The sequence below is a fragment of the Panthera leo genome, chromosome B3, assembly GCF_018350215.1.
Source record: "Panthera leo isolate Ple1 chromosome B3, P.leo_Ple1_pat1.1, whole genome shotgun sequence".
In the NCBI taxonomy this organism is placed as follows: Eukaryota; Metazoa; Chordata; class Mammalia; order Carnivora; family Felidae; genus Panthera; species Panthera leo.
Window position 1 is genome coordinate 119,843,087 of NC_056684.1, and position 25,160 is coordinate 119,868,246.

The window sequence follows — 25,160 nt, forward strand, 5'->3', positions numbered from 1 at the left end:
GTAGAAACAGCAACCCACTGACCCCCAGAATTCCCTACCCCCCACCTGCTTTATTTTTCTCCACAGCACCTGTCACCTTCTGATGATGTGTTGTATATTAGCTTCTTCTTCGTTTACCGCCTGCCTCCTCCACTCAGATGTAACTTCCAGGAGGGAGGGAATTTTGTTTTGCTCAGTTTAACCTGAGGACAATATTGTCTTAGGACAGAAATCCAGCCGGTGGATGCAAAATCCTTCGGGGGGTGTGGGGGGGGCATTCTTCCTGTTAATCCTGAGGAGGCAAGGCAAGCATTTGGCTTCCAGCCGTGCGGGAAAGAAAGCAAGGGCTTTTAAAAAAGCCACAATGCCCAGGTGAATGTCAGATTGCTCACCGAGAACTCTGCAAACGTGCTCCCAGCAAGGCTAAGAACACTACAAGTAACACCTGTCTTCACAGCGTATATTTTTACAGTCGGCCAGGGGCATTCTAATCCCTGCTATCATTTGCTTCTGGAAACAGCCCCCCCCCCCAGAGAGGTGGGCAGGGCGGGTTTTACCGCTCTCCGTTTACAGATGGAGATGATGAGGGGCACAGAGTCCAGGGGAGCTACCCCCGGGGCCACAGGCATCCTGCTAAGGCCAGAAGGCGACTCCAAGTGCGGTGCTCATTTCGAGATTTCTTACTATTCCTCCATTCTGGGCTTTGACCCGGTGACCTCCTTGGATCCTTAAGAGTCAAAGCCCGTCCCGAGCTTGAGTCTTTCAGACTCTGAACACGAGAGGCATCTCTTCCCTTCAGTCAACCGGCTGCTAAGGTGACGCCTAGACATTTGGGACATCAACTCTAGAGCCCGCGCCGGTGGCTTCCAGAGCTCGCCGGGCCTCTTCTGTTGGGCAGTCAGGGAAGGACCAGGCTGCATGGGGGGTGAGGGAGGCCTGTCACAGGACGGATGCGTCGCCGCTTTCGGGTAAAAACCAGAGAGAAATCCCAGTCTCGTTGCTTTATTTTGGTTGAAAAATCAAGTCGGCTGACAATGGAAACTCTTTCCCTCTCCTTTCTGCCCTGTTGACAGGAGACGGACTTGCTAATTCTGGCTGGGGTTTTTCCCTGCCTGGGCTGTTTTTCTCTTTTATCTCCATCAACTGAGGAGAGCTGTTCTGCCTTTCAAACAGTCAGAAGGTATCTGGGGTTTTGTGTATTTTTTTTTTTTTTTTTTTTTGGTCTTCCTTTCATATAATTCTGTGGGTCTTTTCCCAGATATGTATTTTCTCTCAAATTAACTTCTACCTTGTTTAAGTTTCCGCCCATGTGACTTCCAGTGTGAGTTACCAGAAACCACAAGAGAGAGAGAGCGCGCGCGCACGAGCCCCAAAGCGAGCGACATGTCCCTGTGGGGAGCAGTGCCTCTGCACCCCAGAGCGAGGAGGACGCGGGGGTCAGAGGTGGCTGCAGGGCGGGCAGAGGAGGGACCTGTGCAGGGGGGTGGGCTGGCGGCCCGGGAGCAGCCAGGAAGGGAGGCCAGCTGGTGACAAGAGAGCCCGCGGGCGCGTCGGGGGCTGGGTGGAGAGCCCGGAAGACTGCAGCCATGCCTCACAGCTCGGACAGCAGCGACTCCAGCTTCAGCCGCTCTCCTCCCCCGGGCAAGCAGGTAGGGTCCCCCTTTCCCTGCAACCCACCGTCTGCGTCTCCGAGGGGGCGGGCAGCGGGAGGGCCAGGCCTCCTTGGGCTGCCCAGGGAGCCCCGGGGCGCGAGGAAGTGGCTGGTGGCAGGAACACCCCGTCAGACTTACGACGGTGGTTGCAATTCAGCCGCCTGTCGGCGCGGACCGTCGTCCCGCACCCATTCCACCAGGGCCCCTTCTCCTCTCGGTTCCAGACGGGGCCCACCGCCCCCGCCTCAGCCGGGTCCTCACCCCGCGAAGCTTTCTAGGAAGCCAGGAGGGGCATGTGCATCAGAGAACCCCGGCCTCTCCAAGGAGAGAGGGTCCACCTGTCTGCAAGGCGGGAGAAACCCGAGGGGCACAGCATCACAGAGGCCGCTGGCACCCCCCGGCCCCGGCGCGTGGGGTCGCGGGGGGGGGGGGGGGGGGGAGGCAGCCAGCAGGGCAAGAGAGAGAGAGGGAGAGGGAGAGGGAGAGGCAACGGGGAAGAGCGAAGAAGAAAAAAGAGCAAGTTAGACGGAGGGGGAAGCGGGCGCAGGAGGACCTACAGGGGCCCTGCCCCTGCCGCCAGCACAGCCAGCGGAGAGCGATGCTGGGGCGCTGTCGCGAAGCCTCGAAGCCTCTTTCTTTCCCCTGTGGCCGCTGGACAGGAGGAAAGGGTCAATCGGAAGGCAGTACTAGAACCTGACGGACGCACTGACTTCTAGCTCAGCTCGGCTCAGTTCCGGGGAAAGCAGAGCGGTCGAGGTAGAGAGTCTGGGGGCGTTTTGGAATCTAGATGGTGACTTCGGAGTCAAAAGTTTTCAGCTTGAGGGGTGCCAACAGGAGGGGCCCCTTGCCAGCCCCGAAGCTTATTTTATTTTATTTTATTTTATTTTATTTTATTTTATTTTATTTTATTTTATTGCTTTATTTTATTTTATTTTATTTTATTTTATTTTATTTTAAATGTTTTAAAAGTTTAACTTATTTTGAGGGAGAGTGACCATGAGCTGGGGAGAGGCAGAGAGAGGGGGAGAGAGAGAATCGGAAGCTGGCTGGGCACAGCGTCAGCGCGGAACCTGACGCGGGTCTCAATCCCACGAACTGCAGGATCACCACCTGAGCCAAAACCGAGAGTCTGCCGTTTAACCAGCTGAGCCCCCCAGGCACCCTGACCCCAAACCTTTGGAGACTTCTCTTCACCACCTTCCTTGACATCCCTCCCTATAGAAAGGCTTCTGCATTCTCACCTAATACATCAAGAGATTAAAATGTCTTCCCCAACTCTGTGGTTTAAAAACCACATTCTTTGCTTAGCATAGACATCCAAGATCCATAGACATCTTTCAAGATGCTGCAGCCAAAATAAAAGTATATAAACATATAAGACAGCATCTGTCATGAATACCGCACAGAAGAGCACCAGGTGGGGAGACGTCATAGCAGAGACCTCTAGAGGGCAAACAATCCAGTCCTCTGCTCCAGATGGTATCAGGGTGGCTTGGGCTGCCTGGAAGTCTGTACTCTTCTTAGGAAGGAAATTACTCATGGCTTCCATGGTAATCTGGGTTCCCAGCCCCTTAGAGAAAAGCACTTCCTTCCCATCTGACCCGATGCCCTCCTACTGCGATGGCCTGGAAGTGTTGGGCATGCTGGTGAGACACGCTTGGAGAGCACAGGGTCTTGCCCCAGGAACAGTGCCCCTCTGTCCCGTGTGGACCTGAGAGGGAACAGGGTAGGGGTGGTGGAAGAGTTTTACTCAGGCTCCTACACCTATCCTGCAGTGTTAGGGGGACAGCTGGAGCTAACCTCTCTGCCCACGTAGAGGACACGTCCATCTGTGGGATATACTTAGAGGACACCAGAGGTCCTCTTGTCCTCCTAAGCACCCATCAGCAACCTGCCACAGCCAGGTAATCTCCACCGTTAGAGCTGTTCTTAGTCTCTAGTTTGTATTAGGCATTGTGCTCAGAGCCACGGGGAATGTCAGGGTCACTGAGCATAATGAAGGGAATGCAGGGGGAAAGAGAGACTGATCTGGGATGGGACCTGAGCCCAGCAATGTGGCAGAAGACACATGGGTACAAACCAGTGAGGGGTGGGGAGTGGCTTGGAAAGGCATCAGACTTAGCAGCAGAAGATGTAAGTCCTGGCTTACTGTGAACTCTCGGGCAAGCCCTTTGAGCCTCAGTTTCCTCACATATAAAATAGAAACGATAATATCAACTTCACAGATTTGAGGAATTAAGCAAGAGCACCTCTGGGGTGCCTGGGGGGCTCAGGTCATGATCTCACGGTTTGTGGGTTCGAACCCCGCATTGGGCTCTGGGCTGACAGCTCAGAGCCTGGAGCCTGCTTTGGATCCTGTGTCTCCCTCTCTCTCTGCCTTTCCCTCACTCTCCCACTCTCTCTCTCTCCCACCCTCTCTCTGTCTCTCTCAAAAATAAATAAACATTAAAAAATTTTTTTTTTTTAAAAAGCAAGAGCACCTCTGAAAAAGCATTTTCACCGAAGTCGTCACATAGCTGGTGTCAACAAAGTTTTGAAAAAAAAAAAAAAAAAAAAAAAAAAAAACAGCAAGAAAATTCTAGGCCGAAAAGAGTAAGGGTGGAGCAGCCCTAGAGGGCTGGAGAGGTGATAAAACACACTTCATCGCCTTAACCAATTTTTTCCAAATACAGCCCTATCTAGGCCCCAGGGTCTTTTTCTTCTTCCTGTAGCTTTTGGCCAGCATACCTATATAGATGTAAGAGAGCGTGACAGAGTGTGGGGAAGGTTCTCTTTCGGGCCCAGCCTTTAGGTAAGGAGGCAGTGAATGGGCTAATGAAAAGATGAACAAGGATGGACAGACAGATACCGAACGGCAGGAGAACCTGTTTTAACTCAGAAGGGTGTGGGGAAGGTTCTCTTTCGGGCCCAGCCTTTAGGTAAGGAGGGAGTGAATGGGCTAATGAAAAGATGAACAAGGATGGACGGACAGATACCGAACGGCAGGAGAACCTGTTTTAACTCAGAAGGGAGGAGCACACTCACCCCATTCCCATCTTGTCTGCTTCCCAGGACTCATCTGATGATGTGAGAAAAGTTCAGAGAAGGGAGAAAAATCGCATTGCTGCCCAGAAGAGCCGACAGAGGCAGACACAGAAGGCTGACACCTTGCACTTGGTGAGTGTTCAGGACTTCCTTCATTCTCTTGAGCCTTGGGCTTTGCTCCCCACCACTTATGGGTGCTTGGACCACAGCTTTGAGCCTGTCTGCATGGGCATGTGTATGTGGGGAAGGGCGGGGGAGAGTGGCAGGGTAGGGCTGTGGGGTGCGGTGTGGAGGAGAGGCTCTCCCATGGTTGTATTGAGAAAAATTTGTAGCAGAACATGAGCCATGGGGCTGATAGAGAAGTGAGCCCTTCTTCCTGACCCCCAAGAGGGCATGAAGTATAAATGAGTTGATCACCTGAGGCCCAGAGGAGGGCTGGGTGGAACCAGAACGGCCTGCTTGGAGATGGAGGAGGCAGAGAGAGCTTGTGCCTCTGCAGAAGGAAGGCAGGACTGTCTTTGGGAGGAATTTACACGGTGTGAAGCACTTTGGGGGAACCCAGGAGCCCAGCGTTAGGATCACATACGGTCCCATCCCCTAGGAGGCCAGTTGACAGCCACCCTGGTCCTTGCATCTGGGGCTAGGCCTCCATAGGGGGCCACGCCTTATTACTTCACCTTCCTGAACATCATTGAGTTTTATTTCGAAATATCTTTCATGACATCCCAAGGGATCTGTGAAAGAGGCAGTTTCAAGTACACTTATCTGGGACGGTCACTGTCCTGATTGAGTTGCCTCTAGCCTGGAACTTTCTAGAGAAGGTCCTGACCCCTGGCTTGAGCAAGAGCCTCGGGTGGTGCTGAGCTGCAATGCTACTGGCAGAGCAGGGCTCTGATCAACGTTTCTGGATTCTGGCCGTGTGCCAGAGCAGTGTTTCCTCCTTGTCACCCATACCTGACCGCCTTCCCTCTCTTCATTCTGCCCCTTCCTTGGTCCCTTAGTCTGCCAGCTCTTTCTTCACTGGCTCCTTCCTCTTCCATCCCTTCATCCCTTCCTCTAGCAGCTCAGCCTTCCTCTCCTTCCTCCTGAACCATTCCCGAACCTCGAGCATCCTCGTAATGTCTTTCAATGGTAAAAAGGGCAATTGGTACAAAGGGCAAGAAGTATGCTTTGTGTTTATTTGAAAGATTACCGTGGCAATCAACCAGTTGGAATAGTTGTTTTAATGCTCTCAAGAAAGAGTAAGATGTAGTTTTAGGGGGGAAAACAGAAGCTTCTTTTAGCTTGGCAGGGAAGCCGAGAATAGTCTGCACCAACATCTCTGAACGGGTGCTTGTGTTTTATAAGAAGTGTATTCAGGGGCGCCTGGGTGGCTCAGTCGGTTGAGCGTCTGACTTCAGCTCAGGTCACGATCTCACGGTCCGTGAGTTCGAGCTCCGCGTCGGGCTCTGGGCTGATGGCTCAGAGCCTGGAGCCTGCTTCCGATTCTGTGTCTCCCTCTCTCTCTCTGCCCCTCCCCCGTTCATGCTCTGTCTTTCTCTGTCCCAAAAATAAATAAACGTTAAAAAAAAATTAAAAAAAAACAAGAAGTGTATTCAGCATATCTTCTGTTGCATCCCAACATAGTTTTAAGGTCATAAATATTTGTCGAATCGAAAAAAGAATAAATGAATGAACACCAAATTCTTTCTTCTCTTCGATAATGCTGACCAGCCGTCTAAATGTTAAGTTGTTGGTGACCCTGGTACTTCTATATCCTCTGTGATTTCATTATGGCTTAGGCCCTTCCCACACTCCAATTTACTATTTTAAGCTTAAAAATCTATGATCATGCACTTGTCTCTATCAGATTCCGATTCTAATTCAATATTCTTTAGAGCAAGCAAACAAATGAAAATTAAACAGGATAGAGGCGCCTGGGTGGCTCAGTCAGTTGAGCGTCCGACTTCGGCTCAGGTTGTGATCTCATAGTTGGCGAGTTCGAGCCCTGCATTGGGCTCTGTGCTGACAGCTCAGAGCCTCGAGCCCGCTTCAGATTCTGTGTCTCCCTCTTCCTCTGTCCCTCTCACGCTCCGTCTCTCTCTCTTAAAAAAAATAAACATCAAAAAAATGGGAAAGGATAAAGCCTTGCTTTTTGTGTAAGTAGACAATGTCCTGAGACTGTAAAACTGCCATAAGCTTTATAAGTTTGCAAAAGTAAAACAAAAAGAAAAAAAAAAGTGTGAATTAAGTATATCTCAGTGACTGTGCAGTCAGAAGCACAGGGTTTGAATCCCAGCTCTGCCACCTGCTATCTGTGTGATTGACCTTAGAAATGTTGGTAACCTCCCTTAGACTCAATTTTCCTATCTATAGAATGGGAAATGACAGTAACTACCTCATAGAGATAGTGCATCTAAAAAGCTGAACACACTGCTTGGCATATAATACTCAAAAATTTTAAGTATAATAAGAGTAATATTAATAATAGTTATTCTTATAGAAGCAAGCTAAATTATCACAAGATTATATATATACATTGCAGAATCTCAGGGCTGAGAGATTTCTTAAGGGCTGGCAAGTTCAGACACACTTTTGATGCTTAAGATTCCTCTACATGCACCCCCCTCCCCCCCCCCACCACACACACACACACACACACACACACACCCCGCTGAAATGGTCCCCAACGTACGCCTGCTCACTTCTGTCGGAGAACTCCTTCCCTCCTAACCTGAGCAGAAGAGTCCTCCCTATCTTGAGCTGCACCACTGTTTCCATGTAAATTCAACCCACTGGTCTTCATTCAAGCCCAGAGACACATCAGTGAGGGGGACATATATTTTCTTTGCTATGGCAAAGTTTTCAATGGACGCAGCTGTCTGTCTGTCTGTCTGTCTGTCTCTCTGTCTCTCTCTGTAAGACAAGATTCAGAACCAGAAGACTTGGCCCATCTTGATTATACTGGCCATGGCTAGAGTGAGAGAATCTCTGGGTTTGGGATGCATGGAGACCCCAAGTCATGCAGTCACCACATCCACACCCACACCTCCAACCGCAGTCTCTAGAATGTTCCTTCCTAGCCTCCCCACATCTGGGGACAAACTCCTCCTCGTTCCTTTCCTTTGAGCACCACAGTGGTCAGGTTCACTTTTTGCCCAGTGAGTGGGTCACATACGCTTGCGTAGCTAGCCTGGGGGTTACAGCCAGTGCAACTTGTTTCTTGACTTCAGGTAAAAGCTTTTGGCAGCCACATGATATACGTCTGCCACCTTCAAGCAGAGGGTTTGGCTGTGGTCTGAAATGGTCATTTCCTCTTAGAAGTAATCACCTATCTTCTCTATCCATTATCCTCTTAATTATGTTTGTGATCCAGGTAGAAAAATCTTCTGTTTTACCACTAGCATCCTTAAGGTCAAGGGCTTGGTTTACTCTTGAGTTCATGCTTGGCTCCACATGTTGAAGTTCTGGAACCATTCTCTGGCCTTCAGACATAGCCGTAGATCCATCTACCAATATTGTAAAGACCAGCAACTGAGAGTACCGTCAGGCCATGCTTGCATTACTGTGCTAGCCTCATATACTGGGGTAATGTCATTTTCTCAGTTTCAGCTTTGCCACTATTATCTCTCTTAAAATACCAAAAGCATTACTTCATTTCTGCAGTGAGAGTGTGGGTTACTTATTATTTAGCGTTTTCAGTATCTAGCCTATAAGTGGCTTATACCAACATGCTGTATACTGATTGCTTTTAAAATAGAGTAGGGAAGGAGCCTCTTTCCACAACGGTTTAATCTTATGCTAGTTTTATACCATCCCTGGCATTGAGTACCCCTCATGTAAACTGGATCAGGTGCTTCTTTTCATAATTGTGATATCAACAAACAAAGTCGACATTCCATTTTAATTCTCTTCTGTTGGATGTTCCACACAAGCCCTTACCACACTTATTTCCTTTCCTCCTGCAGACAACCATGGAATCTGTTAGGCATAGTAGATGCATTGGTGAGAAATGAGAAAGGCACATCTTGACCAGTTCATTTCCTTTTTAATGTTTTTTAATTAATTTTTTTTAAGTTTTTATTTAAATTCTAGTTCATTTAGGGGTGCCTGGGTGGCTCAGTCGGTTGAGGGTCCGACTTCGGCTCAGGTCATGATCTCGCAGTTTGTGAGTTCGAGCCCCGTGTGGGGCCCTGTGCTGACAGCCTAGAGCCTGGAGCCTGCTTCGGATTCTGTATCTCCCTCTCTCTCTCTGCCCTTCCCCGCTCATGCTCTGTCTCTCTCCGTCTCTCAAAAATGAATAAAACATTAAAAATTTTTTTTAAATTCCAGTTCATTTACATACTGGACCAGTTCATCTCCAAAAGACATCAGTAGCTAATAAGTGGATCCAGTAAGTGGATCAATTTTCAGCTGAAAACTATTAAAAGTGATAAGAAAATCCGGTCAGCTTTCGAAGTTAACACAAAAAGTAAAAACTTTCCTATATGTAAACCACAACCAATTAGAAAATTTAATGGGAGGAAAGATTCCATTTATAATACCAACAATGAGGGCGCCTGGGTGGCTCAGTTGGTTATGTGTCCAACTCTTGGTTTCAGCTCAGGCCCTGATCTCACAATTTGTAAGACTGAGCCCCGGGTCGGGTTCTGTGCTGTCAGCACAGAGCCTGCTTGGTATTCTTTCTCCCTCTCTCTCTGCCCCTCCCCTGCTCACACTCTCTCTCAAAATAAATAAATGTTAAAAAAATAAACATTAAAAAACATATTTATATATATATATATATATATATATATATATATATATATTTAAAAATATATATACTTTTCCTTATACATATATAATACCAATAATGGCAAATGGAAGGAAGGAATATATTTAACAAAAAATATGCAGGGCTCAATTTTTTAAAACTTTAGAATTATTCTAAGTGATTAAAAAAAAACCCATTCCAATAAGTGGAAAGATATGCCTTATGTAAAGACAGCAATTTTCCTGAAATAAATCTATCAATTTAACCTAATGTGATCCCAATAAAAACCCAATAGGACTTTCTGGCAGTTAGAATAGCTAATCTAAGTTCTTGGTGAAAAACAACCATGTGACAGCTTTTAGGAAAATTTTAGAGGAGGGTAATTAAAGAAGATTAGCTGAATTATAAATATAGAAATCAAAACAATGTGGAAAAGGCAGAACATTGGGCAGAACAGAATATAGAAAGAGACCCCAAAACAAACTGAAATTTAAGACCCAAATACATATGTCAGTTCCTAAAATCTAGACACCAGAGCAAATGCAAAATGATGATGATAGCTTTTCAAACCAGTGAAAGAAAGCTGCATTATTCAATAAATAGAATTGGGACAACTGGCTAGCCATTTTGGGAGGAAGAAAGCTAGAGTCTTCATTTCTCATACAACATGCACACAGATTAAATGTAAAAAAACAAAAAACAAACCACTAAAGAAACTTGGGGGAAAAAAAAGAACATTGAAAAATTATTTTGGAATGAAGACTTTTCCAGATAAAGTACAAAACCCTGAAACCGTAAAGGCAAAAACTGATATATGTTACCCTTATACATAAAAAATAAAAATTTCTATACAGCTCAAAATATTCTATGCAAAATCAAAGGCAAATCACAGATTGGGGAAAATATCTGTAATACACATGACCAAAAAAGGGCATATTTACTTCACACGAGAGCTCATGTGAATAAGAAAATGATTAACAACCCAAAAGAAAAATGAGCAATGATTATAAATGGGCAATTTACAGAAAGAGAGAAAGAGATAGCAAATAAATATGGAAAAGATTCTAGACCTCACGTAGAGAAATGACAATTAAAATTTTTTTTTTTTTTTTTTTTTTTTTTTTAATGTTTTATTTATTTTTGAGACAGGGAGAGACAGAGCATGAACAGGGTAGGGTCAGAGAGAGGGAGACATAGAATCTGAAACAGGCTCCAGGCTCTGAGCTGTCAGCACAGAGCCCGACGTGGGGCTCGAACTCACGGACTGCGAGATCATGACCTGAGCCGAAGTTGGCCGCCCAACCGACTGAGCCACCCAGGCGCCCCGAGAAATGACAATTAAAGCAACCGGAAGGTTCCTTGCCAGACTGGCAAAGACAAAAAATGTTGCTAATATGTGACGTTGCCAAGGCTACGAAGAAGCAGGCACCACCACATACTACTTAGTAGGAATATGTCAGTACAACTCCATTAGAAGTCCATCCAGGGGCACCTGGGTGGCTCAGTCGTTGGGCGTCCGACTTCGGCTGGGGTCACGATCTCATGGTTTGTGGGTTCGAGCCCCACATCGGGTTCTGGGCCGACAGCTCAGAGCCTGGAGCCTGCTTCCTATTCTGTATCCCTCTCTCTCTGCCCCTAACCTACTTGTGCTCTGTCTCTATCAAAAATAAATAAATATGAGCCTGGAGCCTGTTTCCGATTCTGTGTCTCCCTCTCTCTCTGCCCCTCCCCCGTTCATGCTCTGTCTCTCTCTGTCCCAAAAATAAATAAAAAACGTTGGAAAAAAAAAATTAAAAAAAAATAAAAAAAATAAAAAATAAATAAATGTAAAAATAAAATAAAATTTAAAAAAAAAAGCCCATCCAAATTACAAGTGCACATACCCTGTAACTCATTTTACTCAGGTGTAAAATATCAGCAATTTTACATCTGGGAGTCTATTTACAAACATGTGCACAGATTACACAATTATGTGCACGTGAAGACACTCATTGCTGCATTGTTTGTTATAGTGAAGACTGGAAACAAGCTAAATATTCATGGGTGAGGAAGTAACGAAATGAACTATAGTTGTCCATTCAATGGGATACTATGAAGTTGTCAAAATGTTACATCGAATGTGTTAATCTGGAAAGATTATCAAGCTTCTATACGCTTACGTTAAAAAGGGGGTGAATATGGTACCTAGTTTGCTCCCATGTATGTTTTTAATAAAAAGAAAAACATACATGTGCATATGTGTATGAACTTAAAATTTTTCAAATGGGTTTTCCCTCAAAGTTAATATTTATTTCTGAAAAATAGGATGAAAGGTCTAAAGCAAAAGAGAGATACTTTGCCTTTTCCCCTTTTTTTATACAGCTTGGCTGTTTTTATCATGTGCTTTTATGTTTATAATGTACATATTTACATTCTCGACATCAGTCATTACTACATATGCATTAGGATGATTTCTTTTTAAAAAAATTTTTTTAAATGTTTTCATTTATTTTTGAGACAGAGAGAGACAGAGCATGAGCAGAGGAGGGGCAGAGAGAGGGGGATACACAGAATCTGAAGCAGGCTCCAGGCTCTGAGCTGTCAGCACAGAGCCCCACACAGGGCTCGAACTCACAAACTGCGAGATCATGACCTGAGCCGAAGTCAGACGCTCAACCGACTGAGCCACCCAGGCACCCCAGGATGATTTCTTTTTTAATTTTGATTTCAAACACTGAATAGTCTTCCTCTGTGACATTTTATCTCTTGAGCATCTGACATAAATATCTCAGTCCTTTGGGAGAATCAACTATAAGTTGGGATTTGTCATGAGTGACCCTAACTTCTACAGTACTGGACAAACCACTATAAGGAATGGCAGATCAGTGTCCCTTGTGTGGCCATCCTGGTTGATTGTAGTGGCTTGAAGGATTTTGAGTCAGTGTCCTGGGTCAGTGGAAAAGAAAAGTTGAGATCAGTTGAGAAGCTTTGTTCATGAAAAGGCGAAAAGTAGAAGAGATGATGGGGAGACAGTAATATTAGCCCAGAGCTATGCCTTTGACAAGTCAGATCTGGCCTCCAGAATGGAACTGGAAGCAAGGTGGAGGAACAGGGCCAAATCTGAAAGCTGGAACTGTGAGTACTCCCTTAGCTGGGGGTGGGAAAGGTGCTTTCCTGGGGCTGGCTCCTAAAGGAGTCTTATACTAGTCTAAAAAAAGAAAAAGGGTTCCAGGTTCCAGGAGATATCTTTAATGCCACATATAACAAATGTCCTGAGTGTAAATTATGCGTGAAGTGAAGCTTTGAACTGATGCTGTGAGAATTAAGTTACTTACAATCGGAGGAAGATTGAGTAATGGAGGAAAAACAGTTGAGCAAAGATGTCAACCCCCTGGGCCTCCTTAGAATGACACTATTGTTCTTGGTCGTCTGGGGAGGACTGGAAGAGAAAGCTGCTTGTGGTTCTTTTTCACTCCTGGAGTTCTCACTTTTCTCTCTGGAAGACGGTGCCATAAGGCTTATTTGCATAGAGAAGGCATAGGTCAAAAACAAAAACAAAACACAGAAGGAATGTCTGGCTAGTTCTGCCCTTAAAAAATTCAGTGAAAATCAGTGAGCCATTTGTGGAAAATAGTCACTTCTCTTGGTCCTCTATTGCTATGAATTTCCTTTAATTGAAAACATTAATTAAATACATGACTATGTACCAGGCGCTGGGTGTTAATGGCTCTACCTGTAGTATCTCATTTAATCTGCACAAAAGCCTTATTTCATAATTCTTAGGTTAAGTAATTCGTTCAAGATCATACAGCTTGTAACGAGGTCTGCCTGACTTTAGAGCCCATCTCCCTAGCCATGATGCTATACTGCCTGTTTCCTTCGGACTCTCACGAAGTTATATTCACCTTCTCTGATATCCTCCTTCGGTCTCTTCCTAACTTTACTTTTGTGTTCTTTAAGCAACAACCTCCAAAATTCACACTTTTTCCTCCTCCATTATTAGGCCTAGTCAAGAAAGTAAAGTCTCGATGCAATATATCAACATGTCCATTGAAACCCTTTTTAAAGAAGGCTGTGCAGCAATAAATATTAACATCTCACATACGAATACTCCGGCACAGCAATTCCACTTACAAATGTTTGAAGAAAAAAATGCACAAAGATGCTTCGTTCATCATGACCAGTAAACACTTTATCAATACTATAAAATTGGACAGATGCCCAACAATAGGGGATTAAGCATATTATGACACATGCAGACACTAGAATTTTATGCTACCACTAAAAATGACTATGTATGTCTGTATCACAGAAAGATACATATGACATAGCAGTGAGGGGAGAACAGCAAGTTACAAACAGTATGCAGAATACAATCCTGTTGATGTAAAATCTGTGGGTTTGGGGCATGTTTGCATACATACAGATATCTGGAAAGATGTTCTCCAAAATGCTAATACAGTTATTCCTGAGTCATGAGTTTTGAGTAGCTTATCTTACCCTAGTATTTTTCTGTATTTTTAAAAAAAAAAATTTTTTTTTTAACGTTTATTTATTTTTGAGACAGAGAGAGACAGAGCATGAACGGGGGAGGGTCAGAGAGAGGGAGCCACAGAATGTGAAACAGGCTCCAGGCTCTGAGCAGTCAGCACAGAGCCTGACGCGGGGCTCGAACTCACGGACCGCGAGATCGTGACCTGAGCCGAAGTCGGACGCTTAACCGACTGAGCCACCCAGGCGCCCCTGTATTTTTTTTTTTATTGTGATGAATGTGTACCATGTTAAAAATCAGAACAACAATGTAGACTATTTTCATTTGGGAAAGAAAAGCATGTCGAGGCAATCTACCACCCCTGAATGCTTGTACCACTGATGATGGGTCCGTGTGGTTAAGTTTGGGAGGCATATTTGGAAGGAGGCCAGCTCCATACCAGTCTTGATGTTTATGAAGAATTTCTGTTCAAATGAGATTACAGGTCGCAGGTCACAAATTGATGGTGCCCATTCAAGCAGATGTCTCCATGAAGCTGTCCTCAGCGAGCAGCACCCAAACTTCTCTCTCTTGAAAAGAATGGGAGCATCTCACCAAAAAGTCCTTTCCCAAACTGCTTGGGGATTTTCTTAGTTTCCTCCGTAGTACTCAGTCTGGCACCCGCTTCCTAGGGGGCATAGAGTGGTTCCGCAGGACAAAGTCCCCTTCAGATTGTGGGATATCATTATGTAGAGAGCATCATTATGGGTCCATGTGGTAGTGTGGTTGGGGGAGGGGGCGGGGGGTATAACAATAATTATGGTCATATTCCCTTCTATATAGAATCACAGAATTAAAAGATAACTCAGAGATGCTGCAAACCAACCTGCCATGTAACCAATGGGGACACTGAGGTCTTTCTCAAGGACGCCCAAAAACCTAAACCTCTTGCCTGCCCACCATTTGCTTTTGATTTGTACCACTTTGTTGAATAGGACTTTATTATTCAGAGGGTGTTGCTCCTACACGTCCTTTTGCAAAGGGTAAGCCAAGAAGTAAACCATTAACCAGAAGGCTTGAATGACCTAGCCAATCTTGAGCAATATAGCCCAAGCATATACAGCAAGTGATGAGAAAGAGAGTCCCGGGTTGAGAGGGCCTGAAGTTTAAACGTTCCTTTATGTTAAAAAGGTCTTAAAGTTGCAATACAAAATGAAAAGGACAGTAATACATTGGGGAAAATACTTGCATCAAAAGAAATAAATGCAGATGTCATATTTACACCATAGAAAGAACGTCCTTTTTAAGAAAAACATCCAGACTCCAATAGGTAAGTGGGCAGAAGCTATGAACAGAAAACTTACGTAACATTTTTCCTACCAAAATGAAAATAACCCAATTTTCTATTCTGATTGTGAAAATGATACACACTAAGGGCTTCTCAGCCTCGGCACCACTAACATTTTGAGTTGCATAATTCTTTGTTGGGGGAGGGGGATCCCGTGCACTGTAAAATGTAAAATCTAACCCCTACATTCCAGTAGCAGCACCTCACCCCTGAGCTGTGATGAGGAAAAATATTTCCAGACCTTGTCCAATGTTCCCTGGGAGGCAAAATTGTCCCTGGTTGAGAATGCTGTTCTAGGCAACAGACCCATAGAAAATTCTTCCTCCTTCGTTGTCAATAACTTGTCACATTACAACGAAATTAAGAAACCCTCAAAAGGCTAATTGGCCAAATAAATTATTTAAAATTATAGTGCCTAAATGCCAATGGGGTTAGAGTGAAATTGACACATGTATTCACTGCTGGTAACATTGTATATTTTACATAACCCTTTTACTGCAATATGGCCCTGAACTGGAAGACTGGTTGTGCCCTTTGCTCTGCTAATCTCACTCCTACAAATTTATCCTAGGACATAACCAAACAAAACCCAGAATGCACCAAGATGTTCACTGTGGTATTACTTACAATAGCAACATTTTGAGAGCAGCCTAAATGTCCAACATTACAAAACCATTTGAGGTAAATTGCGGATCTTCCATTTGATGACAGAGCCGATAAAAATGGTAATTATGGTGATTATGGAGAGGTGACAAAGTCAAGACAAAGCGAAATACAAATTGTATTCTGTACAACGATTGAGATTTCATACAAATGAGTGTTTATGTTTCTTAAAAAGGGCAAGAGGGCAACATGTGCAAATGGAAACACTTGTGTTAAGAGTACTAGAATCATGGGTGGGTATGATTTTTTAAAAATATTTTAAAGGTAGTTATACTGCATATTTTTTTATTTACAAACATACGAAAATGGGCAAATAGAGATCTGAGTGAACTCCGGAGAACAGTGAGGACAAGGACAAAGATGATATCACTGAGCTAGAATGTGGGGGTCAAGTTTTAGTAAATCTTACCACTTATCCTCCAAACGGGAACACTTTTGGAAGCAAAAACAGCACTAGTAAGAATTAACACCAGGACAACAGGTATGTACCGGAACTGTCCCAGCACACGACTCATCACTCTTGGTTTCAGGAAACCAAGGAAGGTGACCTGAGCTCTTATCAAAATTCCAAAGGAAGATAAAGTTCAGGGCCACGCAGAGTGGACTGGATTCCTGGGGCCAAAACGCAATTTCCTGCAACGGAGGATCCTCTAACCAAAGTATTTTCTGGGTCCTCGGTGGTATGAGAACATGCCTTCCTGCTAAAGGGGTAGAGTGATCCAGAAAATTATAAAAGCAAAGGCCATATTCCCAGGACTAGATCCAATGTTGGCAGAAATGATTCATCCGCCCAACAAGTATGTGTTAGCCCCCTCGGTGCCAGGTATGGCTTGGCTTGTTCTAGGCATTGAGAGCACAGCAGGGACAAGACAGAGTCCCTGATTTCATGGACCTTGCATTTAACTGGAAGTCACACTAGAAAACAGGCAAGTAGGGGCACCTGGGTGGCTCAGTTGGTTGAGCATCTGACCTCGGCTCAGCTCGTGATCTCATCGTGAGTTTGAGCCCCACGTCAGGCTCTGTGCTGACAGCTCAGAGCCTGGAGCCTGCTTCGGATTCTGTGTCTCCTTCCCACTCATGCTCTCTTTCTCTCAAAAATAAATAAACGTTAAAAAAAATGTTTTTTAAAAAAGAAACAAAACAGGCAAATAAATGACAAACAGGCTCAACACATAAAGTGAAGAGTACTTCAGTGAAAATCAAATAGTGCGATGTTGAATGTAACTAATGGACAGACAGGGTGGGGACAGTGAGCAAAGGAAGGTCTGTCTGAAGCCCTGACAGATCGTGGTGGTCGTAGAAGGAGACTGGGAGGACCTGAGGAAAGGGTGTGCTCAGCAGAGCCTTGAGGCCAAACTGTGTGTTGGAAAAGGGCCAAGAGTTGGAAAATATGCCTTGTGCGCCCAGGCCTCTGAGACCAGGAGAAGGAACTCAGGAAGGAGCCTGTGGCAGGGAGCAGGAGCCCGCTGGGGGTGGGGTAGGGGTAGGGGTAGGGGCGGGGAGTGGGGTGGGGAGAGTCAACAAAACTAATTCAGATCTGCCTGGGGAATATATCTGAACCTAACTTCTGATCTACAAAATGGGAAGCAATAGCGCCTCCCTGGGTTGTTCGATGGTTAAATGACAGAGTAAATATAAAAGCAGAACAATATTGCATTTGTTCTGTTTTGTTTTGCATTGAGAAGGTTATATTTGTTCATTTGTTTAACGCAGAGCGCTTGGCATGTTCCTACAAATCAATCAGGTGGAGATATCACATGTATTATTATATATGAAGTCATATATGACTTCATATATAATAATATGACTTCACATATAATAATACTTTCCAGTTTGTAAAAAGTTAAGAGCACGGGCCTGGCTTTTCAAGTCTCCTTCGTGTGGAATGGATGGGGAAAGCCAGGTTCCAGCTAAGGAAATTATATGCAGAGTTCCTAAAATGGTGCTCATTCTGCTACTCCCACGCATAGGTTCAGTTTGCGGAACAAAAGTGTTGCTGAGTAGGGATTTGACCTGGGCCTTTTTAAAAAAGTGAATCTCTTCCACTCATTTGCAACTATCCTTGTTATAAAATAGAAGCTATAAAAGCTAGTAAATGCTTAGTTAAACACTCCGTTGGAAATGTCACGGATATCATAAATTTACTTAGTAGACTCTTCATAAGCAGGGTTTGGTAAATTATTAGAGAGTTCAAGCTGGCAGTCAAGCAAGATGATTTTATTGAACACTTACTATGTGCCACGCACTGTCCTAATCAATGATGGCAAAGCAGTGAAGGCAGTGATAGACCCTCATAGAGCTCCACAATTTAAAGGGTACCTGGTTTGATCAAGTTATCATTAATGAGATTCGAATAGATGTCCTACCTCTGGCTCTTCTGTCATAAAAATGAACTGTTCTGGGCTACTTGAAATTGTTTTCGCCAAATATAATAGCAATTGGGATAGTAAGGCCTTTGCCTTAAATAGGCATTTACTTTCAGAAAATACTTTTGACTTAGAAACATCCTCCCATCTCTCTAAAGTTATTTGTATTATGCTATTTTTACTATATATTATAAAATAAAAATATTTAATACAAATCTAAATATATAAAATACATTTTAATAAAAGTAAACACTGCCCATATTTATATTCTTACATTTTTAAAAAGAGGAATCAGCTACGAACATGAGTCCCAAGCTAATTGCTCATTAAGCTCACCTGGGAAACAATTTTTTAAGCTTATTTATTTTGAGAGAGACAAAGAGAGTGCAAGTGGGGGGGAGGGATAGAGAGAGAGGGAGAGAGAATCCCAGGCAGGTTTCACGTGGTCAGTGCTCAGAGTCCAACGCGGGGCTCGAACCCAAAAAACTGGGAGATCATGACCTGAGCTGAAATCAAGAGTCAGATGCTTAAATGACGGAGCCACCCAGGTGCCCCTGGGGAGCATTTTTAAAAAGTCTTGACGCTTGAGACCCATTCCAGGACAATCAAATTGGAACCTCTCACAGGAGTGATGTCCAGGAATTAAGATTTTCTGAAGCTCTTCAGGTGACTTCAGTATGCAGCCAGGGTTGAGACCTGGGGAGCAGTGACATTTGAAGCCCATCAGGTGCATGAGGTAGAATGTGTGGAGTGAGTTTAGTACAGTTGTAGGGGTTTTATACCCAGACACTGTCCCAGAGGCCTGGCAGGTTTAAAAAACAAAACAAAACAAAACTTAATTCAAACCTTTGTGTTCATGGCAATTATCAGTTGTTTTTTGGAATTGGGCTTGCTAGTGATAAACTTTCTAACTTGAGATATCAGCCAGGATTGCATTTAGCTATGAGTAATAGAAGGAGTCCTCTCACAAGGAATTCGAATTGGACAGACCAGGGCTAAGGCAGGAATGTCATCAAAGACCCGAGCTACTTCTGTCTCTGTGCAGGTATGCTCAGTATGTGGCTTTCATCTTCAAGGCTGCAAGGTAGCTGCTGGACCTCCAGGCATCAATCTGTGTTGAGGGAGGGTGGCTTTTGTCCTGGTGAGGCTTTGCTTTTTCAGTTAAAAGGGAAGCCCCACCCCCAGGTACTTCTGCTTACACCTTATTGGTCAGAATCTGTCACATGGTCATGCCTAGCTGCAAGGGAAGCTGAGCATTTTGGTGAATTGGTTTTCTAGCCTCTCTAGAAAGCAAGGGGGAGGAGTTTAGGATGGCAAGAAAGTAAAAATTTCTCCAGAATCAGACTTGTACATTATTCAGTGCAAAGGCCTGTGGTTTAGTGTTTCCTCTTCTCTCTTCATCGGGTGAGGACCAGAAGTTGGGGCTAATTCCGCCAGATTGGTTGGAGGGGTAGGCATACGTCCTACCATGGCTTCGGAAATGTCCTACCTGTCAGTTCGCAGATTTCTCCAGCAATGGCGGGCTCCACTCTGTATCTGCATTTTGTGGACGGGGATTGGTAACTGCAGGAGGCTGAACATAGCTGGGTGCGAGGGATAAGCTTCACACACTACTCTCCTGCTGAAGTGTAGGTGGGGGCTGAAAGGTCACCCAATCGATAAACGAATACATGTTCTCTTGAGGAGGAACACCCGGGACTATTTTCACTCTTCTGGAAATTGTGATTCAAAGAGAAGTAAACCAGAGCTGGCAGGAAGGAGGACCAAGGCCCGCTCAGAATGCCTGGAGAGTCCCTGCCAGAGCCTTGGGCCAGAGCCTGTCCTTGGCCTTGGTCCTCACTGGCTTCCCTGTGGGTAAGGGAACTGCCTGGGGATTCCCCATCATTTGAGAGCTCTTTGAGTGACCCTCTTTCGGCCCCTCCAGTAGGGAATTTCCCAGAATGTTCCCACACCCCCATGAAGCCTCTTCATTAACCACCCCCGAGCAGCTCGTAGTTCATGACAGGGTTGGCATCAGGCAGCTTCACAGGTGAGGGTGAATTGTGAACCTTATCTCCCAGACTTGCAAGAAATGGGAAAAGAGGGAAGATGAAATGGCAAAGCCAACAGGGCCAAGGCCTCACAGGATAATTACCAAACGTCATACGATTTAAACAGATGTCAAAGGCAAGAGAAAATGGTGGGCACAGACTCTGAAGCCAGACTGCCTCATTCTAGTCCTGCTGCTGCAACTTACGAGCCGTGCGACCTTGAGCGAATTACTTAACCTCTCTGTACCTTAGGTCGTCCTCTTCTGTAAAATGTGTCTGATAACATTATCTACCCGATAGGGTTGTGGCAAAGATTAAATATGATGATAACTAAAATACTTTGAAAAGTGATTGATACGTGGCAGCATTCAATAAAAATTATTACGTCAAGCTAGATTATTCTTTTACAAAATCGATTTCCACTCATTTTTCTCATATAAATTGAGTCTACATCCCTCTGCTCCCAACAGCCTTCTCCCTGACACTCACGCACACCCCTTCCCAACAAGTGGGGGTTGGCGGTTAATACGCTCAGTCAGTTCGGACTCTGAGATATTCCAGAGGTGAAGAGGGCTTGGAGAGCTTCTAAGCTAATGGTTCCTTCTCATGGTTGGCAGTGTTCACGGCACATTAGGATCCCCTGGGAGCCTTTAACAACCCAAATGCCCAGGCTGTACCCGAGACTGCTTAAACCAGAATCAGGCACTGGTATTGGTAAGGTTCTCCAGGGATCCCACTGATCTCAATGTGTGGCCAAGGTTGAGAACCACTGTTGAGGTCCAGTCTTCCCGTTCTAACAGGAACTGGGGCTCAGAGAGGGAAAAGAGAGTCATGGGCTCACCCAGCCAGGACCCTGGTCCCCAGTTACTGCGGATGGAGCCCACTGTTGTATGCTCTGGACCTCACTGTGCATGTGGACGAAGGTCTGGCCTTGAGGGAGCCCTCTCAAAGCGTAGCTGGATGGATGATTCCCTCCCAACTCTGGGCAGGAGGCAGATGATCAGCTCTGTGACTGGAAAGTATGACTAACTCAGGCTTCCAGTGCAGTGTCTAAAGATCACCCAAATCAAGACCTTGTTTTCTCTTGGGAGACTGTAGGGCAGTTGAAGACTTCTTAGTGATCTCCAAAGACCTTTGGTCACGTAAGTTACCAGTCTCTTGGGGGAAGCACTGGGTATGCTAGAAGAATGGGGCTGAGGGCGGGGAAGCCTCCAGCCGATCCCTGCTCTGCATAACCCTGTATGGTTATGGGGCTTTGGGTCAATCGCTAAAGTGTCTGAACCTCTGAGAAAATAAGTGTCTTGCGTCAAATTCCAAAGCCTTTCCTCGTAGCGGCTGCTGCCACCAGCCTGTAATCATTTGGAGGGGGTGTTTGGGGTAGGTTTGTCCCAGGGTCTCAGTTGGCCTCATCTGAGAAGTGGGAATAATGGTAGCCAGCTGGCCTCAGCGTGTCCATCTCGGGGTTCCTGTGAGGAGCCTGAGGGCCCCAAGTGAATTCCTAAAAGTGGAAAGCAGCTTCCAGGGAAGCCCAAACTCACTGTGAGCCAGCTCACTGCTCCCTGACTGCAGCAGAAGACATGCATGTGAGAGGCTGACATTTCCTTCCCAAACATTCTGCTCCCGTCCCCCCTCACTGAGTCCTAGATTGCTAGCTGCCACTGGGAAGTTAAGGGAAGTCGGGGGATGTGATCCTTGCTCCTCCGAGTTAACGGCCTTTGCCAGCTGTCCCCGTGTGAGTCCCTTCCGGGGCATGACTGCCCCAGGGAGGGTCAGAGTGGACCAAACGTTGGCAGGTGGGGACATGTTGGGAGGAGGCCCCAGATCAGCCACTTCCTTCTACAAGGGAAGTCAAACTCTTCCTCTTGCCAGTGTCTGGCTGGCTGCGTGGCCCCCGGGCTGGCAGTGAGGCTGCTGGGCTGGCAGTGCTGGTTTCTCTGGGGCCCTAGCAGGAAGCAGTCTTGCTTCCCGAGGTAAAGATGAGTTTCTTGTCACAGGGGGTTGTTTTCTGGTTAGAGGCAGCGGCAGTCGTGAAGCCCCATCCTAGAGCTCTGGGATCTGCAAGGCAGGGGGGGCGGGGGGCAGGGAGAGAAAACTAGAGAGAGCTCAGCAGAGCTTGCTCGGGGAGGAAGAACCTGCTGTCACTTCCCGAAAGCTGGGCCTGCCTCTAGGCGGGGAGAAGGTCAGAGCGCGGTTGGTCCCTGTGGCCCGCCCACCCTACCCCTCCCTTCTGCCTCGGGGTTTGCCCAGGCTCTTCAGAGCACAGAATTTACAGTAAACGTTGTCACCAGTGGAAACTCTCAGAGGGGGCGAGGAAAAGGGCTAGAGGAAGGGGCCAGGACTCCCGGCCCCCAGTTCCCGTCTTACCAACCACCCCCCACCCAGTCTCATGTGTTGCTTTCTCTTACCTTTCGGTAAAGAGGGGATGCCCTGCCTCCGGGATGTGCCTGGAAACAGCCAAGTGGTGAGATTAGCGAGAGCCAGCCGTACCTTGCCGAAGAAGCCAGTGCCTCTGACCCCACCATCGTGGGTCTGAGTATCCCACCCACCCCCACCCCATGTTAGAGATAGGGGTTTCTTTTGTACCGACCTAGCCACATTTTCTAGCTCAACGCCACATACAGGAAATGCCAGGCTGGGGCTGAGCCTGCCTGCATCTGTCCTTCACAGACAGATGGGAGCTGGCTCGATGGGTAAGGCCGGTCGTACACCCCTCCGCCACTTAAAAAAGAAACCCTGGGCTCATGGATGAAGGCCGTTAGCAGCAAACCTGGATATCTCATTGCTGCTTATGCTCCTGATGGGTTATGTAAGGTGCCTTTTACGTGGTAGGTTATCTTATATCTGCCCACTGCCCACGGTAGTTTTGAGTCAACTTCTAGGCCAGCAATTAATGTCATCAGCCAGCCAATCAACGGACATTTGAGTTCATGGTCTGTGTTCAGGCACCTAACATTTAGGCACTTCATTAGTGCTTGACTAACTAAAACAAGTCTAAGGTTGCATTTAACTCACGTTTGCAAACTTGCCCGATCATTGGAATGACCTGGAGCACTCGATAAAATTCAGCAAATTCCCAGGGCGTCTGGGTGGCTCAGCGGGTGAAGCGTCCACCTTCGGCTCAGGGCCTGATCTTGACGTGTGCGAGTTCTGAGCCCCGCGTCGGGCTCTGTGCTGACAGCTCAGAGCCTGGAGCCTGCTTCGGATTCTGTGCCTCCCTCTCTTCTTGTGCTCTCTCTCTCTCTCTCAAAAAAAAAAAAAAAAAGTAAATAAACATTTTTATAAAAATTCCGTGAATTCCCAGAATTCACCCCACATCCCAAACCCATTCAGTTCAAATCTCTAGATTTCCCGAAGAGCCTGGAACTGTGTGACAAGCCCTTAAATTCTACTGCTACGGCAAGCTTGGGAAATGCTGACCTGTATCACACAGAACTAGAGAAACTCTCTGCCGTTTCTTCAGGTTCTAACCTGCCAACCAGCTTCCCCTCACCTACCCTTGCCACTCTCAACCCACGTACACACTCACGGAGACCCATGTACACACGCACCCACACCAAGGAGCGTGCCCACACGCATTCCTGTGCGCGCCTGTTGGGTGGGACCATGGGGAACCGCCATCTTTATAGGTCAAAACAGACAAATTCCAGCAGTTTCATAGGCTCGACCTGGCATCTATGCATACACAGGCGTGCAGAGATGCACGGGCACTCACATATGACACACGCAAACACATGTGCACACGTGCACCCACGCGTGCAGAAAAATTCACCGACGCCCGTCCCCACGGCTGTGCCGGTGAGAACCTAGTCTGGACTCCTCCGGTCCCCCCTCCCCCGATCCTGTGCTTTCCTTGACGCTAGTCTCAGATGCTGACCTGTCTCCCCACAGGAGAGTGAAGACCTGGAGAAACAGAACGCGGCTCTGCGCAAGGAGATCAAGCAGCTCACGGAAGAGATGAAGTATTTCACGTCGGTGCTAAGCAGCCATGAGCCCCTGTGCTCGGTGCTGGCGGCCAGCACGCCCTCGCCCCCCGACGTGGTATACAGCGCCCATGCCTTCCACCAGCCTCACGTCAGCTCGCCTCGCTTCCAGCCCTGAGCTCTGAGAGGCGGTGGGGGGCGGACGGAGCCCCCCGCCCCCAGCTGCCCTGGCCGGCCTCGGGAGGGGCACACAGACTGTGGCCAGGCCGCCCTCGCTCCTCAGGGCCCTCTCTCCCTCCGGAGACCCGGAGGCAGAGGCCCGGACAAGGATCGAGCGCAGGACTGTACGGGCCGAGAGGGTGTGAGGTCACCCAGCGGCGTGGCCGCCTGTCAGCATGTGCTGGGCCCCCGTGCGGACGGGAGGCCCAATCCAGAGTCAAATCCGACACGATGCCCAAGTCCCATGGCACAGAGGGAGGAGGGCAGGGTAGGGTTATTTTTCTAAATAAATTTCTTAAAAGCAACCGGTCTGGCAAGAGGTTCTCTTCTTTCACGTAGTCCCTTGAAAGCCTAGGTTCTGCGGGGGTGGGGGCCTTCTTTTGCTCTTGTCCTCAGCTCTGGGGACTCTGCTAATCTCTTCTTTTCCATGGTTTGGGTGACCTACTTGGGAAGCTGGGTGTTTTTTTATTTTTTATTTTCTTAATGTTTATGTTGGAGACAGACTGTGAACGGGAACGGGGGCAGAGGGAGAGGGAGACACAGACCCCGAAGCAGGCCCCAGGCTGTCAGCACAGAGCCCGACGCGGGGCTCGAACCCATGAACCATGAGATCGTGACCCGGGCTGAGGTCGGGCACTCAACCCACGGAGCCACCCAGGAGCCCCGAGCTGGGTTTTTTCAAAGCATCTTCAATCCTCCCTGTAGGCATCTTCTTGGTTCCCCCCTCCCCCCTCAGTTACCTCACCATGACCTTCCCACCTTCCATTCCTCACTGCC

At 46.7% G+C, this 25,160-nt stretch overlaps 1 protein-coding gene and 1 long non-coding RNA gene across 2 annotated transcripts; one reads left to right on the forward strand and one right to left on the reverse strand.

Moving 5' to 3' along the window:
* Positions 1 to 1,328: 1,328 nt before the first annotated feature.
* Positions 1,329 to 24,809, forward strand: BATF (basic leucine zipper ATF-like transcription factor). Its single transcript, XM_042943835.1, has 3 exons — positions 1,329 to 1,628; positions 4,683 to 4,787; positions 24,133 to 24,809. The coding sequence occupies exons 1-3, from the start codon at positions 1,566 to 1,568 to the stop codon at positions 24,340 to 24,342; spliced, it is 378 nt and encodes a 125-aa protein (XP_042799769.1). The 5' UTR covers positions 1,329 to 1,565; the 3' UTR covers positions 24,343 to 24,809.
* LOC122222958 lies at positions 20,623 to 23,446 on the reverse strand. Its single transcript, XR_006203961.1, has 3 exons — positions 23,257 to 23,446; positions 22,650 to 22,688; positions 20,623 to 22,299 (listed from the first exon to the last, which is right to left on the reverse strand). It is a non-coding gene; the product is annotated as an uncharacterized LOC122222958 (long non-coding RNA).
* Positions 24,810 to 25,160: the final 351 nt, after the last annotated feature.